At 38.9% G+C, this 15,323-nt stretch overlaps 1 protein-coding gene across 1 annotated transcript in view; it reads left to right on the forward strand.

Moving 5' to 3' along the window:
- Window positions 1-15,323, forward strand: part of LOXHD1 (lipoxygenase homology PLAT domains 1) — a 149,729-nt gene that overhangs the window by 76,780 nt on the left and 57,626 nt on the right. Inside the window, exons 24-28 of the mRNA XM_088152998.1 lie at window positions 1,021-1,125; window positions 2,281-2,409; window positions 3,381-3,545; window positions 7,143-7,324; window positions 10,096-10,212. Of these exons, the coding sequence (XP_088009124.1) occupies window positions 1,021-1,125; window positions 2,281-2,409; window positions 3,381-3,545; window positions 7,143-7,324; window positions 10,096-10,212 (698 nt within the window). The remainder of the gene's footprint in view (window positions 1-1,020; window positions 1,126-2,280; window positions 2,410-3,380; window positions 3,546-7,142; window positions 7,325-10,095; window positions 10,213-15,323) is intronic.

Raw genomic sequence — 15,323 nt, forward strand, 5'->3', positions numbered from 1 at the left:
AGCACGAAGCCTAAAGAAACCATCCTTTCTGGTTTGGGAGTGTGGTGATGTTAGGTCAAAGACTTATGCCATCGTTTGACTTGTGCTATTGAGGCTGTTTATAGGAATGCTTTGCAGAGTGAAGCTATGACCAAGCGAAGCCTCTGCTCTATTTTACGGGGTGGGGAAACTATAAGTCTTCAAGGTGTGGATTAATGGGCAGTGTGTAAAGTTACAAATTCTACACATGTTAAAGGTTCACAGGGCTATCCGGTTTAAATGGAGTTTAAATATTGAGTTATCCTAATTAGCCGCAATCTCCAGACAGAGGCCATTCCCATACCTACCTAGTTACATTGGAGATTGGACTTTTTGTACAGAAAAGCCAACGAGCAATCACTTCTTTATCATGAGAAAGTACAAACTACAATGGCTCATTTCACATCTTACAGAAAACTCTGGGCTGCAAAAAATCTAGACAACCATAAAAATCCTTGTTGCTACCTTCTAGTGGATATTTCAGCCCAGGCCTGGTAGCCCTTCCTTATGTTAATCAGGGTTTCTTTAATAAACCAGGGCTGAATTTATATAGAATATCTGGATTCACATGCTAAATTAAAGCCAAACGAAATGATGGTTTAGTGGAGTATGTAAAACTTGTCATTATGGTGATACACTTTTTAAGGACGAGCTAAACCCCAATAAAATAGCAAACAAAATTCCAAGGTGATGCAAAGTGGGAGGGGTTGATCAAGCCCAGGTTTTTCTTTTCTCTCTTTCCCCTTTTTAATAGTTTGGATCACCTTTTTTTTTCCTCTGAAAAAGGTTTATTAAAAATTAAAAATCTTCCTCACTGCACTGTGCAATGTTAGTTAGTTGGGGCTAATAAAGGGGTTTCCTGCTCTGGCTTTTGGCTCACTTTTATGAAACCTTTCTTGTTTCATTAAAAAAAAAAAGCTGTAAACTTGGAACAAAACGGGAAATAAAATCCAGAATTTCTCAGAAATGGCTCCTCCCAAACGGAGATTCTTCTTTTTACAGCTAATTCAACTACATTCTCAGTGAGAGTGAAAACTGGAGACAAGAAAAATGCCGGGACAGACTCCAATGTCTTTATCATTCTTTATGGATCCAAAGATGACACAGGTAGGAGCCAAGCTCACCCTTGCAAATTATTCAGTTGGATTTTGGCCACTTGTCTAATGAGTAGCTCAGGATGCAGGAAAATTGGCTCAAAAATTTGGTTGGCTCTTTCTGAAAGTGTTTTTATCTTCACATGTTTGCTCATAAATACAGCTGGATCAAATAAACTCTTTCCTTTACATCTGAAATAAATATTTTCGGTGGAATGTCCAGACTTCTTTTTTTCAGATGGGGGGGGGATTCCCCAAGGGGCCTTCTGAGGTTTCTTTCTGGCTTAATACTAAGTGCAGAGGAGTTCACGTTCTGCCTTGGTCGTAGCCAGAAGGAGTTTCCTCTTGCTATTTCTCACTGGTTCGTTACAGTGAATGTACAAAATCTGGGGAACCCAAGACCAATCTCTGGGTGGATTTTATGACTAACTGAAGATGGAAAAAGATGGGGAAATCTGCAGTCTCTATTTGATCCATACTGTGCCCTAAATAGGTGCAACCAATAAAGTAGTTAGGAAAACAATTTATCTTACCTCAGATTGCTGGGAGTTGGACAGTATATACATTTAATATATTATTGTTATTGTTACTGTTATTATTTAATTTTTTTAACAGCATAGGTTGATTTACAGTGTGACCATTCAGGTTAGATCCCTCCAGTTTTGTTAGTTCTTTTCATTTTGTCTGCAACTGTTTTTGTCCTTTATGTCCTCTGTTGAAACACTTCCAGTGAAGGAGGGCCCACCCCACCCACCCCATCCTGAGGCAGTCTGTTCAATATTTGATCAGCTGTTACCATTAGGAAATATTTCCTGGAGTCCAACCAAAATCTACTTCCTTGTAATTAAAATGTCCTAATAGCGAGTGCTGCTCAACAGTGGAACAGATTGCCTCGGGATGCGGTGGACTGGGCATCTTTAAACACAGCCTGGATGGCCATCTGTCAGGGATATCTTAGTAATGGCTTCCTGCGCTGAATAGAGGGGTGGACTGGATGTTCTTCAAGGTCTCTTCCAATCCTTACGTTCAATTATTCTAAGGTAGCAGACAGCACTCTTGATGGGCCGTAAAACAGTTCCTTCATAAGTGCCCAAACGTGGCTGCTGCTGGCACCATTGAAGTTATTTTCATTTGTAACAATGGGAATCTGTGATTAAAACAAAAACAGGAACAATCTACTTGAAGGCCTCCAAGACTAACCGGAACAAATTTGAACGAGGAAAAGTCGATGTCTTTACAGTGGAATGTGTGGACCTTGGAGATGTGAAGAAAATAAAGATTGGCCATGATAATACAGGTACGATGGCATAAAAGTACTTGCAGACTTGTAGGTGGACTGATACCATAATATCTGTACCTCTGTCTGTCTCTTTTTGGAAACTAAATATTTCCCTGGATTAAAAAAAAATATCCCTTCCCCAAGCCTAGAGGCTAAACCTGGAAGTTATAGAGTATACTAGTTTACTATTATTCTAGAGCAATTCTCCATGCTTCAGTGGAACTACTTTGGGGTAACAGGTAAGTCTTCTTTGAGTTGAACTTGACTCCTGGTGAATTAATGGACATGCCTGCATAGTTTTCTTGGCAATGATACAAGACTGATTGTCTTTGTTTTGTTCCAAAATGATTGTTCAAGTTCCCAATTTAGCCTACTGACCTCTACTCCCTGGAGGTTTCCCATCCAGATACTTACTAAACCTAATTCTATTTGGTTTCCCAGCCCAGATAAAGTCACCCAAGTGTTGCTATCCAATGAAATGCCACCTTGAAGAGGACTAAGTTTAGTAGGGAAGAGCAAATTAGTTGACTTTTTTTTTTTGTAACTCTTCTTGCAAATCTACCTATAGTTATTTCCATTTCTCATTACTTCCTGTATACATTTGATTCATCCCATAGACATATTAGTTTGAGACTTAAAACAAATCACATTAAAATTTGTAAGTATTTTTGTACACCTTTCTCTCAGTATTGCACTTTGGTTTACAATTCTGTCTAACATGCAAAGGAACTTAATATTATTTTCCTAGGTGATTTTTTTTTTACCATTTTTTCATGATCATATTTATACTTATGCAGATCATTCCCTAATATATGTTATTTGGGAAAAGTGGTACATCTCACTGCATAATGCAAAATACTGCAGCTTTTGAAGTATAAATGCATTGGCTTGGAAAAGCAGAATTAAAGAAATGCTCTGTCAAATGCAAATGCGCCATGAGTAGCTGATTATAATTTGTCGTGTGAAAGCAGCAAGCTCTTTCTTTGTAGGTAATTCTGAAGGATGGTTCTTAGAATGGGTAGAAGTGGATGCTCCTTGCCTAGGACTGTGCCTGAAGCTTCCTTGTGGCCGTTGGCTGGATAAATCTGAAGATGATGGAGCAATTGAAAGAGTCCTGTTTCCTGCAGAACTGCAAACAAGGACTTATGTCCCATGTGAGTAGCAGCAGTAGACATCAACCTGCATGACGTCTGATAGAAATCTGAGTGCAACAGAACGTTTCGTGAAGTAGTTCATCTACCATAAACCACGCCTCTACAAGGTTTGTAGAGGAAAGATGGGGAATAGAAACTAGGAAATCTCAACAGCTAGAAAAGCCCTTGGTCGATCATTGTCCATGGTAGTCAACCAGTAAAATCCATCTATTGAATCCATGTCATCCTTTATGAAGCTAACTCAAAGATTGCAAAATTTTGCAAGGTTTGAAGCTCTTCAGAGCAATTCATTGGACAAGATGTTATAAAAAACAGTCTGAAGGGAAGGAAGGGGGGAAAAGGCTGTCTTGAAAAAGTAGTCAGAAAATCCTCATGGTCAGCATTCAGGTGAGTGGTAGAAGAGAGGGAGACATCTGTGATTTTTGGAAATATCCAAAATTGTCCTTATTCCACTGAGATAAGCAAACCCACCCCCCATTCCTGACCACTTAACAATGACTGGTGCTCAAAACCACTTGTGTTCTTAAGCAAAACACACAAGTTCACTTGGCAGCTGGAAAACAGAAGCCAAGAGAATTAGACCATTTGTGTATTAATACATGCGGATAAATTGAGAAGATGTGCTTAAATCTCACTATCAGCCATGAGGCGAAGGCTGATCCATGCACTTCTTTTGAGAGCAAAATAACCTTGGTGACAACAATGGGCAAAGCTGTACTTAAAGGGTGAGCTTTCCTGTAGTGAACACAAAAACAGAATTGTTGCTACTCCCCCATGTTTATTAAAAAGGAAGCCTGGCTTTATAAATGCTTTTGTCAGGTTTTGCACCTGAAGACACTGTATGAATATTTTGACTTTAAACTTGGGTTATATTAGATACTACTACTACTACAATTATATGATTAGATACTACTACTACAAATATATATTAGTTAATAATATAATATTAATAATGATTATTATTTCAAAATTTCTTGCCCCCCAGAAGCATGCCCTTGTCTCATACTTTGCTCTTCCTTTTCTGATGACCTGTAAATACTTATTTTTATTTCAAAAACTATATATGCCAGGGTTTTCAACTAAACAAAAGGAATCAAAACATCCCAACAGCAGTATATTTGATTCATTTTCTTTTCAGTTAGTTTTCATCAGTCTTCTCCAACCTGGTATCTTCCAGATGCTTTGGAACTATAATTTGAAGAATTACAAATAGCATTCTGGTTGTAAATTCTGTGTATTGTAATCCTAACACATCTGGCGGGTACCAGGCTGGGAAAGGCTGAACTATGTTTTAGATTTCACTGTCATTTCACTTGATATTTTCATATACTGATATTATTATTGGATACAAAGCAGACTGAAGTCCTACATGTTATTACTGAGGGGTAAACTCCAATAGGCACAGTGGGACTTGGTTTCAAGTAAATGTATGCAACATGATCTATTAATCTTGTGAATTGCTTCAGGACCTTTTGCTAGAGCAGAAAGCCTGGCACAAATTGACAGATGTTTATACTGCAGCATTTTTTTAAAGTGCAAAGGGCTTGGATCCACCTCACATTTCATGCTTTTCTTCAATTCTTCTGAGCAAACCATTAAAGTTGACAACATTGGTTTGGCAAGAAAGGGTGCTCAACCCAAGTGTTTCTCACATGATTGCTCTACATAAATGAATTCTTTGTGCCTCTAATAATAATCTCATTTTCCCATTGTTACTCTTACAGCTTATTTACTTAGCTTGTAAGAGGAAAAATCAAATGATCTGATAACATTTCAGAAAGCTCAGTTGCTAGTAAGCAGGAAAGGGCTCGTGATGTTATTACATGTCCCAATTAAAATAATTCTATTGGGGATGTGATTGTTTAACTGCTACAGGATGAAGCAGGAAGCTGGCAAAGCAGAGTGAGGATTTTTGCACCTTGGCTGAAATATTAAAATTCTATTCTGCTGTTGAAAAGTAGAGTTGCGCCCTTCCCTTTGTTGTGTAATCAGTGTGATTTGGTTTCTCCTCAAATTGAGTAGCATCTTCCTTTCATCTGCCTACAGAGCACTGAAAGAGACCAGTCTTGAGATGATGGAGATCAGATAGACAGAGTGCTGTCAAGCAGGACTCAGCCAAAGTTGATGTAAGGGGGAGAACCAGCAAACTTGGATTCCTTACCTTGAACCAATATTAGAAAAGCAGGAGGCAGCAGGCAAAATGATCACTTGCTAATTGGAGCTGATCAAATTCCTTTCATATACAGGGATTCATCCAAAAGTTGGCAACATTGTACTCAGCCCTAAGAGGGAAACCACTAGAGATATGCAGAGACACTCTAGGTCCACATTAGATGAAATTACATCCCGAGTGAGGAGCATTCTTGCAGTGCCACTCATCATTTCTTTCCATTTTGGAAAGCTTCCTTTCCTTCCTTCCAAAAGTTGCCAAATTTCCCTTCCCTTCCAAAATGGGTGTTCTATCACTGGGCTGCACCGACTGGCCCAGTGTATGAAGGCCCGTCATATAAGTTGATAAATCTGCAAGCACCACTCTGCTCCCCAGATAATGCACGCTAGTCACTGAACAGCTTGCAAACCATTCATTCTTCAAAGTATGCACACTATTCATGGAGCACATATTGCTGCTTTAAATCTGCCTTTCTGCCAGGCAACCTGTAGATGCATTAGACTACAGCTCTACTCAGCCTTAGTCAGCAGGGCCAGATTGGCTGTTATAAATGTTCCACCCACACAGGTTTGTGCAAAAGCAGTCTTGCAAGTCAGTGTTTTATGCTCCGTAGGAGAAGACAAAGCTTTTGTGATATGTGTATGTCAACTGCTCAGTGAATAGCTGAGCAGAGAGCTGGTGACGCGGCTAGATAATTTTAGATCCTGAAGTTAATGGCCTTATGGAGTGTAGAAAGGTCTTTCTTTGGATGACCAGGGGCATCAGCTGTGAATGAGCACCATTATTAATAAACTATAACAGTGATTTAAAGAAAGTAATAAAGTGAATATTTGTAATTTATGAGTATTAGACCTAGACTCCTATAATCCATAGTAGTAGTAATAGTAGTAGTTGTCATCATCATCATCATCATCATCATCATCATCATCATCATCATCATCCTTCCATACAGGAAGTGAAGTTGGTGATATCCCCATGCCCCCCCCCTTGCAAAACAGATGCTTAACCAGATCAGTTTAAGATCCAGAGACAAAGCACTCTTATATGCTATGCTTAGTTTTAACCTTAGATAGGGTTTGTGTATGTGTGTGTGTGTGGGGGGGTGTTTGTGTTGTACAAACTCAGCCCCTTTGGTTAGTTTAGGATTCCATGCATAAACACAGAAAATGGGCTATTTTTCTTCTTCTTTCCATATCATAAATCATTCTAATTTAGCAGGAATATTTGGAAAAGCAGAGACGACACATCCAAGGCTTCAGGGTGTGTGTGTGCGTGTGTATGCACAGATCAGAGCTTGTGATCACTGATTCATGATTCTCAGCCCTGCTAAAATGTATTTGGTTGATGATGGATGTGTAGTGGCGGTCGTGAAGAAGAGCATATCTCATATTGCCCATTTTGTTTTGCTTTCCGCTTCATCTGGCCAGTTGTTCCCTATGAAGTTACTGTTTATACAAGTGACCTTTTTGGAGCGGGTACTGATGCAGACGTCTTTCTCGTTTTGTATGGGGCTGATGGTGTTTGCACACAACAGAAATCCTTGTGCCAGAACAAGAGGGAACAAAGGATGTTCTTCAAGAGGAATTCTGTAAATCAGTTCATTGTTGAGGTAAGACAAAATGTGCTTTGGATACTTCCAGCAACTTGGAAACAATTTGGTAGAGATAAGGAAGGGCCAGAAGTATCCAGCTTACAAGAACGGAACATTGATGGCAAAGTTTGAGGATCTGGAGCATAGAAAGAAATCAAGTTAAGAGGGCATGATTATAAAATGGTGCATGGTGTGGAACAAACAGGGATCACCAATTTTTTGGGGCCAACATATTTGGAATTTTGAGAGCATGTTATAGGCATCTCACAAAGTGCTTGGTTTGGAGATGTAGCCAATCGCAAAACATCAGTTCCCCAGAAAGCAAAATCTTGAAGCTGATCGCACCACCATTCCAGAGTGTTCTGTAGTCCTCAGTTTCCTTCTGTCTTTTCTGAGAAGGTGAACAGAATTGCAAACCAAATACTGTTTTTACATGTTTCAGTACTCATATTTGTTCCAGTAGAGTGGTTGGCACGCAAAACATCATCCCATTGTCACTGATAGGATGTTAATATCTTATGACATCTCTGAATTTTTTGGCGCTCCTACCTATTTATGTCACTTAAAAAAAAAAATGAACCTGATCATATAGAAAGTAGCCACATAGCTAACTGAGTTTTTGTTCCCAGTTTATTTTAGCTGAGAGTGTTCTAACATTTATTAACACTGGTGCAATAGTGTTCTAGATGTCTTTTTTTTTTTTTATAGTAAAGTTTGATTTGTTTCCTACCACTGGGTGTAGACAAATATGAAATATGCAGAGGAGGGAAGAAAAACAAAAGAGTGTAACCTGCTTGTAAGAATATACAATAATAGTTTGTAGGAATGCCAGTATTCCTAACCATCCAGGACTATACATTGCCAGGCTCTGTTTTAGTATTTTTACTGCTGGATCTACATTGTATTTTGTAGGCAGGACCCTAAAAGCTGGTCTCAGCTACACTAGATGGAATTTGCTGGCAACATGGATAGTGTTATAGTGAAAGTGTTATAGTGTCATATTTTCTTTGGTTTTGTCATGCCTCTTTTTAAAGTCATGCAGCATTTCCTTCAAAAGTACAAAATAAAAAAAGATTATTTATTTGGGATGGGTAGAAAAGGGAGGCAATAATATCTCTTCTATTATTGTTATGATAATAGAGAGAGTTTTCATCTTTTCCAAATGAGAGATTAATAACCTTGGCTTTCAATGTTCAGGATCAAGTGAATGATGAGTTTATCTAGTGTTTCCTTTTGAAACAAGTTTGACACTAATCTAATGGATTTCCCCCAGTCTGCAATTTTGCTAAAAAAAGAAGCTGAAACATCTAGATCCAGGCTATAGAATTTGTGCCTCTGCACAAGCTGGACATCCTTATTATGAGAGTTGGAATCCAACAGTATCCGGGGTTTTCCCACCCATATTCTGAGGCAACCTTGCAAGCTTGAAGTCTCAAGCCATGGGTATAGTGTCCAGATCCTCTTCAAATATTGGTACCAAATTATAGTACAACACAGTCATTTAATGATTAATACAGGTAGTCGTCAGGTTAAGAACGCCGAAGTTACAGCTGACCCATAGTTAAGAACAGAGCCTATTGTAGCAAAATTCGAGTTAAATACACAATGGTTCAAGTTCACTACACAATGCTACTTATATAGTGTTATACAATAATACCATTCTGGCTTACATACAGATTTGACTTAAGGACAGACCTTGGGAATGGAGCTCGTTCTTAAACTGGGGACCACCTGTAATTAAATACATGGATAAGAAGCATGTCAATTACAGTATATTTAATGAAATGAAATGAAATGAAATCATTTTTTTCCCTGGCCCGTTACATATCTTTGTTCTCTGTGTTTCGTAACCCAGTTTTTTGTTTGCACTCCAAGACCAAGTATAGCTTTTGGGCCAGTTGGTTTAAAAAAATTTTAGGACAAAAAATATAACAAGGCCTTACAATGCCTGTATTTTACTTCCATGAAACGACATGAGGGGAAGAACAGGATTAGAAGTCAGTCCCCCCCTTACCCTACTGTCTTCTCACAGAGGAATGCTGCTGACTACATTCATTTATATTTAACCAAGTTACAGTGATGTGCATTGCTTGAGTAGTTTCAAACTTGGGTAGTTTTTTCTGGCTTGGCCATTCCATTAATTTATGGCTCGGTGTATGTTGCAAGCTCAGAAAATGGGTTAAATTAGTAACCAGACTGAATGTGTTAGTTCAATATATTCAAACTAAATAGAGGGGAGCTGGGTTTAAGGTAACCTTCTAGCACACTAGTCAATATAACTTCCTTCCTGTAAAGTGAAGCAGCCTGTTGCAGAAAGGACTATTCTAAGTAATGGGCATCTGTAGGAGAGGGGAACAAAGAGGCAAAACATGTATGATGATGTCATCACACAAATTGTGATGATGTCAACCTTGCATCAGACATTATGCATAATTGCAGTACCGTGGGTGTGTTGTCATTGTGGGATCATCACAACTTGCGGTAGATACTGCTGTTCTAAATGGATTTTGCAAATGTTTGAATGTCCCATTGTTTAGTTTATGAAGGCTTCACTTTCTGTCCCAATACGTGACTTTTGCCAAATCCACCAACAATTCAACTTTCTATTACTTATGTGACATCCATCTAAGATGGCTGCATTTTGAAGGGTCAGCAGGATGTTTGCCATCATTTTATCCCATTTGGAAAAAATAAAATGTGAATTAAAGGAACAATTTGAATCGTGTGTTAGATTTTAAGGAAATTGCTTCAGGTAATTCCATAACCATGTTTTCCTTAAATTTCTTCAGCTAGAAGATGTTGGAGACATTCTTGAAAAGATCCGCATTGGGCACGATGGCTCAGGTATCAATTCAGGTTGGCACCTTGATCAAGTAGACATACGTAGGCTTTTACCAAATGGAAAGGTAAGGTGAATTTTTTTGTAACCTGTATTTCTTCCATCCAAAGATCTTTTCTAGTTTGGTTAAAGCAGAAGCTTCTTTGATTACCAAATCAAATAAATCAGTCACCAGTTCAAATTTCACTGCTATCAAGAATGTAAAAGGTGGTTGTATAAAGCTACAATATGGGTTATTTAGCCCTAGCATGTTAGATGAACAAAGCAGTTGTGTTTGGCTAAGTGTTTAATTTGTTGTGTTAACCCAGCCTTACTACAATTTAGATAATGCTAACATATTGTTGCATCTTTTTACCATGGGCTAAGAAGTGACAGATGGAATGTTAACAAGTTTTGACTTGATTGGATAAGAGAGAGAGACAAAGGAAATGCACATTACAACTCACAATAGTCTTATATTATAGTCTTATATTAGTTGTTTTAGTGAATTGTTTATTACACACTTGTCTCCTTCTTCCAAGGAGCTGAGTTTGGCCTATAATCTTGTGCATCTTCTTAGACTAGCAGGCTGTGATAGATCCAAGGTTTATTCATGATTGAGTATGAGACTTGAATCCAGCCCTCCAGCCCTACTTCTAGGGGGGAAAAAACTATTTAGAAGAACACAAGGAATATTAAGACCCAAGATTTGCTTTCCCAGATCAAAGAGAAGCTGTGATTGAATGTCCTCATTTGGCTTTTGCTCTCTGATTCTGACTCTCTCTATCTCTTTCTCTCTGTCTCCCTCCCTCTCATATGTCTCACACATACACCCCTTTCCCTTCTCAGCTGGAATGGTGTTGCCTTATTTAAGTACTTGTGCTCTTTATTTAAGAGAAGTAACAGGTAAATATTGTTAGCCATCGTGGTTTATTGCCAGTATAGGCTAATTTGTACAGCTGGGCTATTTCTCTCTGGGAACCGGTTATGGTCAAGGAAACAGAATCCACACTGTACACCCACACTGTTTTCTAAAGCATGACTCTTTCCTATCTGTTACTCTCACAAATATATGCATCTCAAGCCACAACATAATGCAAATCCTTTGCAGAGGAGAATCAGTGAACAACAGAAGGATGTTTCCTTGTTTATATTTAGGCAGTGATTCAGGATAGAACCTTTTCAGAGCAGCTTACATAAAAGTGTCACTAGAATAATACAATACATTTTCAAATGCCAATTATAAATAGCAAATACGAGGGGAGACAAAGCTGTTCAAAGTATGGTTAAATCCATTACAAACAAATTAAGCTGAATTAAACGCCATTTGGAAGACCTTTTTTTGAAGATCAGAGAGAGCACCATTCCTCTTTTCGGGTGAGACTCACATGGATTATGGCCAAGCTTCTGTAAGGGGCCTTCCAGGGCTGGTTTTAGAGCATCTGTATCAATGCAGTCTTTTATATAATTTTTATTCCAATTTTTTTTTTTTTACAAAGTTAAAAGATAAACACAAAAAATATAATGTAACTGTTAAGTTTGCACAACACTCTTTACTGGGTTACTGAATTAACCCAATTCATGCATTCAGAAAATATATCGAACTATATAAACTAACCAAATTGGCTGGGTTTGCATATCAGGGTAAGCCACAAAAGAACAAATAATGGGGTTAAAGCTAATCAAGGTTTGCACTATGTGCAAATGTGGCTACTATGTCTGACCTAGTAAAAGGATGCTATGCAACCAGCCTAGGTGTAACTACATTAGGAGCATGCAATGGGGAGGGCGGGGATGGATATTTGGAATACTGAGAGTATGTGTTGGGCACATTCACAAAATGGCTTCTTTAGTGGCCTGGTGCTTTGTTTTCCAATAGACCACCTTCCTGTTGATTTTTTTTAATGAAAAAAAAACTTTTAAAACCCAAGTGAAATCTTTTTTGAAAATATCAGGTCGGCATGAAGGGGGGTGTCGGCAGGCACTTTAGGGGCTCCAGATATTATGTTGCCTAAGCAGAGCTACATAATGAAGTTGCAGCAGATTGAGAAATCAACTGCTGTCAATGGATGGGATGCAGCCAGCAGCTACATCAAGGGACTCTGAGATAAGTGTGACAGCTCCTCTCTCTTCCCTCCCTGGAACAAATGAGATTGTCTTGGCGCACTTTATGCAGTTAGATTCTTATGGACCTCAGCTTACTAGCAACAGCAGTTGCTTTATCTGCATTCAGAAGATAGTTACGTCCAGGAATGACTATAGCTTTCACCTATACACACTCAAACACATCACAGAGGGGAGGAGCTGGAATCCCATGGCTACTGTCTCTGAGACCCTTGGTCTGTTGCAGTATCTATCTCTGCCAGGGAGATGGGAAGTAGAGTGAAAAGCTTGTCTGTGAAGAAGGGGAGCTAAGGAATGGACCTCTGAGGAGGCTGTAAGGTGAGAAACAGTCAGAGATCTGGGGCAGGGTGGAGAGGTGGATGAGATAAAAAGGAGCAGGAGAAGCTGGATCCTGAGAAAAAGGATGTGGGGAAGGGGAAGTGCTTGCCCAGATACTAGAGCAGGAATAGAGGCACAGGAAATCACAGAAAGTTAGATGTGTGGAATCAGCAGCCAAGTCTTTTTGTCAAAACAGAAGAGCATGGCTATCCGTTGGAGACTACGGGGGCTTTTGTCTCAAATATAATTTGAGATGTTTTCCCTTGATAGTTTTAACATTGTTTCCCCCCATTGATTCTCATTCCTTTTTTTTTTTGTCTTGTGATAGTGATAATTATATAACACCAATAGCAACCATAACAATTTTCCTTTCCAAAGAAGCCCAGAGAAGTCTACAAAAAAAAAAAGAAGAAAGAACAATAAAACTATCCTCAATCCAAACAATTTGTTTCACTGTTGGTCACTTTTATGATCATTATAACCATGGACACATCCATAGAGTCTTCTTGGCAACAGTGTGGAAGTGATTTGCCATTGTCTTCTTCCAGGAAGTTCTTTTCAGCTCCCCAGACTGGTCTACAGTTCTGTGAGATTTCCAGATATCTCCCAACCGGGTGTGATCCTGATTAGCTTTGGGCAGGATTCACCAAAGGCAGCTAAGTGTTTCTCCAGAAAGGAGAAGGAAATACAGCTGTTCTCCCATGACTAGAATAGAGTCCTGTGTCTGGAAACCACGGCAGTCTTCCGCATGGGCAGGTTGATTTCAGCACTCTGGACAGCTCCTCATAGCCACTAGCCTGCTGGTGTTTCCTTGTGCCCCTCCCGCTGGACTCTCACTGCAAACCCCGTTAATCAGGATGCAGCTGAACGTTGCTGTTAGCTATGCATGATCTGTCCAAACTTTTTGATTTAAGCATGTGATGGAAGGGAAGGGGAAAGAGGAGAAGAAGCCCAATGGTGCATCATGGGGACATAATCATGCCACAAGATATTACAGCTGTTCATAGTATAGCGTTTGGCAGCCAAGGCCTCTAAAATTTTTGCTACCTGATTAGATTGTTAACAGGCATCTCAATGCATCTCCACCCTTTGCCTGGGGCCAGGAGTGGGGGAACGATGAGGTCAGATTAAATTGAAAGTGTGTGGCAGGAGAAATGGTATTCACTGTAGAAGGCTAACACCACCCTTCTCTAAGCCATTTATGTCTCCTAATTACATTTCAACTGTCAGAATGAATATGACTAGGGAGAAAAGCATATTGGAGCATTTTAGTAGATCCTGCTTGTTTCAGTTCAAATACAGAAGAAGGGGAAAACCTGAAATGGGAACATGGTGATTCTGACAGGACAAATCACTGATATTTGCTAGAGAAGAACAACCTCCACTCTCAGAAAGGAAATCCTATATAGTAATATCATGTACTCCCTGGTCCTGGAGATGATGGGAGTTGTAATCCCATGTATTTGGAGGGCCCCCAGGTTGGAAGAGGTTGAATCATACGTGGTGTCTGCTGCCCAGAAGGTCCCAAGGTGGTGGAAAACAGAGAACTGAGCAATCTCTGTTTCATGGAGAATTTGGAAATGAATTTTTAAATGCCTTTCTGGCATTCAGTTTTTGGAAATGCAGTTGGCTTCAGGTGAACAGCTTTCCAGCAGGAAAGGAGGAAATTTAACCCTTGTAGCCCTCAAGGTTGGACTAACAAGTGAGCGGATTGCCTATAGACGTAGACTTTGTATGGACAACTATAATGAAATATGGGACACATTTATACAAAATATAGTAGGTTAAAAAATGATAGTCGTATAAATGTATTAGAAATATATACATAGTTAAATAATATTTGCATTAGGCAAGTATATATAGAATTGTAATTGTTTACTGTTATAATGACATTAACATCCTCTCTTCTAATTTCTAAGGGAAATTATTTCCAAACAATGTTTTGTGACTGATGTTGTATTTATTGTACAGGTAAGTCATGATTAGTGCGAGTTTCATAGTGTGAAATTCTATTTAGTGTGGGTTATAAATGGATAGCAGGTCACATTTAATGCAAGTCAAAATTCAGTTAGTGTGAGGCTAGCACAGGCAAGGTTGAGGCTAGCACATGCACAGTTGCTGTTGAGGTTTTAGACACTAATCATCATTTGTGCAAAATGGAGAAAAGGAAAGTTCTGTTTGAGGAAAGCTCAGAAAAAGAAAAGGCTAATTTTGAAGAACTACAGCAGAATACAGGAGAGAGTAAGTATGCTTTGGATATGGGTTTATCCTTTTTTATTGTTATACAGTATTTCATTCATAAACATATAAAAATTATATTTAAAAATTTTAATTGCCTATTTCCGTCATGCTGGAACCAATCACCCTATTTTCCATAGAAATATCGCTTAGAATAGTGCAAGTTTGAATAATACAACCATTACATGGGATTCTTAATCACACTAATTGAGACCTATATTACCCCAACTGTGAATTGTAAACTATCTCTGAAGGAAATGATTGCTTTACCATGGTTTACTGAATAAGCCACAATGGATTTTGTTTACATATCACACTAAGCAACAATATTTCGCAAACTGCAGTGATCCTTTCACACATGCTCTTCTGAAACCCAACAAAGTACAGTACAGCTGAACATATTTAAAGCTTGCCCAATTTTTCCCTCTGAACAAGTTGCTAGCCCACTGAGGGCCCAAACAGAAAAGACTTACACATTTTAGAAATTAATAGAATTTATTCATGCTGTTCTATTTACTG

Source organism: Python bivittatus, unplaced genomic scaffold (genome assembly GCF_059951505.1).
Source record: "Python bivittatus isolate LINGU-HERP-01145 unplaced genomic scaffold, Pbiv_v1 ctg000570_np1212, whole genome shotgun sequence".
NCBI lineage: Eukaryota > Metazoa > Chordata > Lepidosauria > Squamata > Pythonidae > Python > Python bivittatus.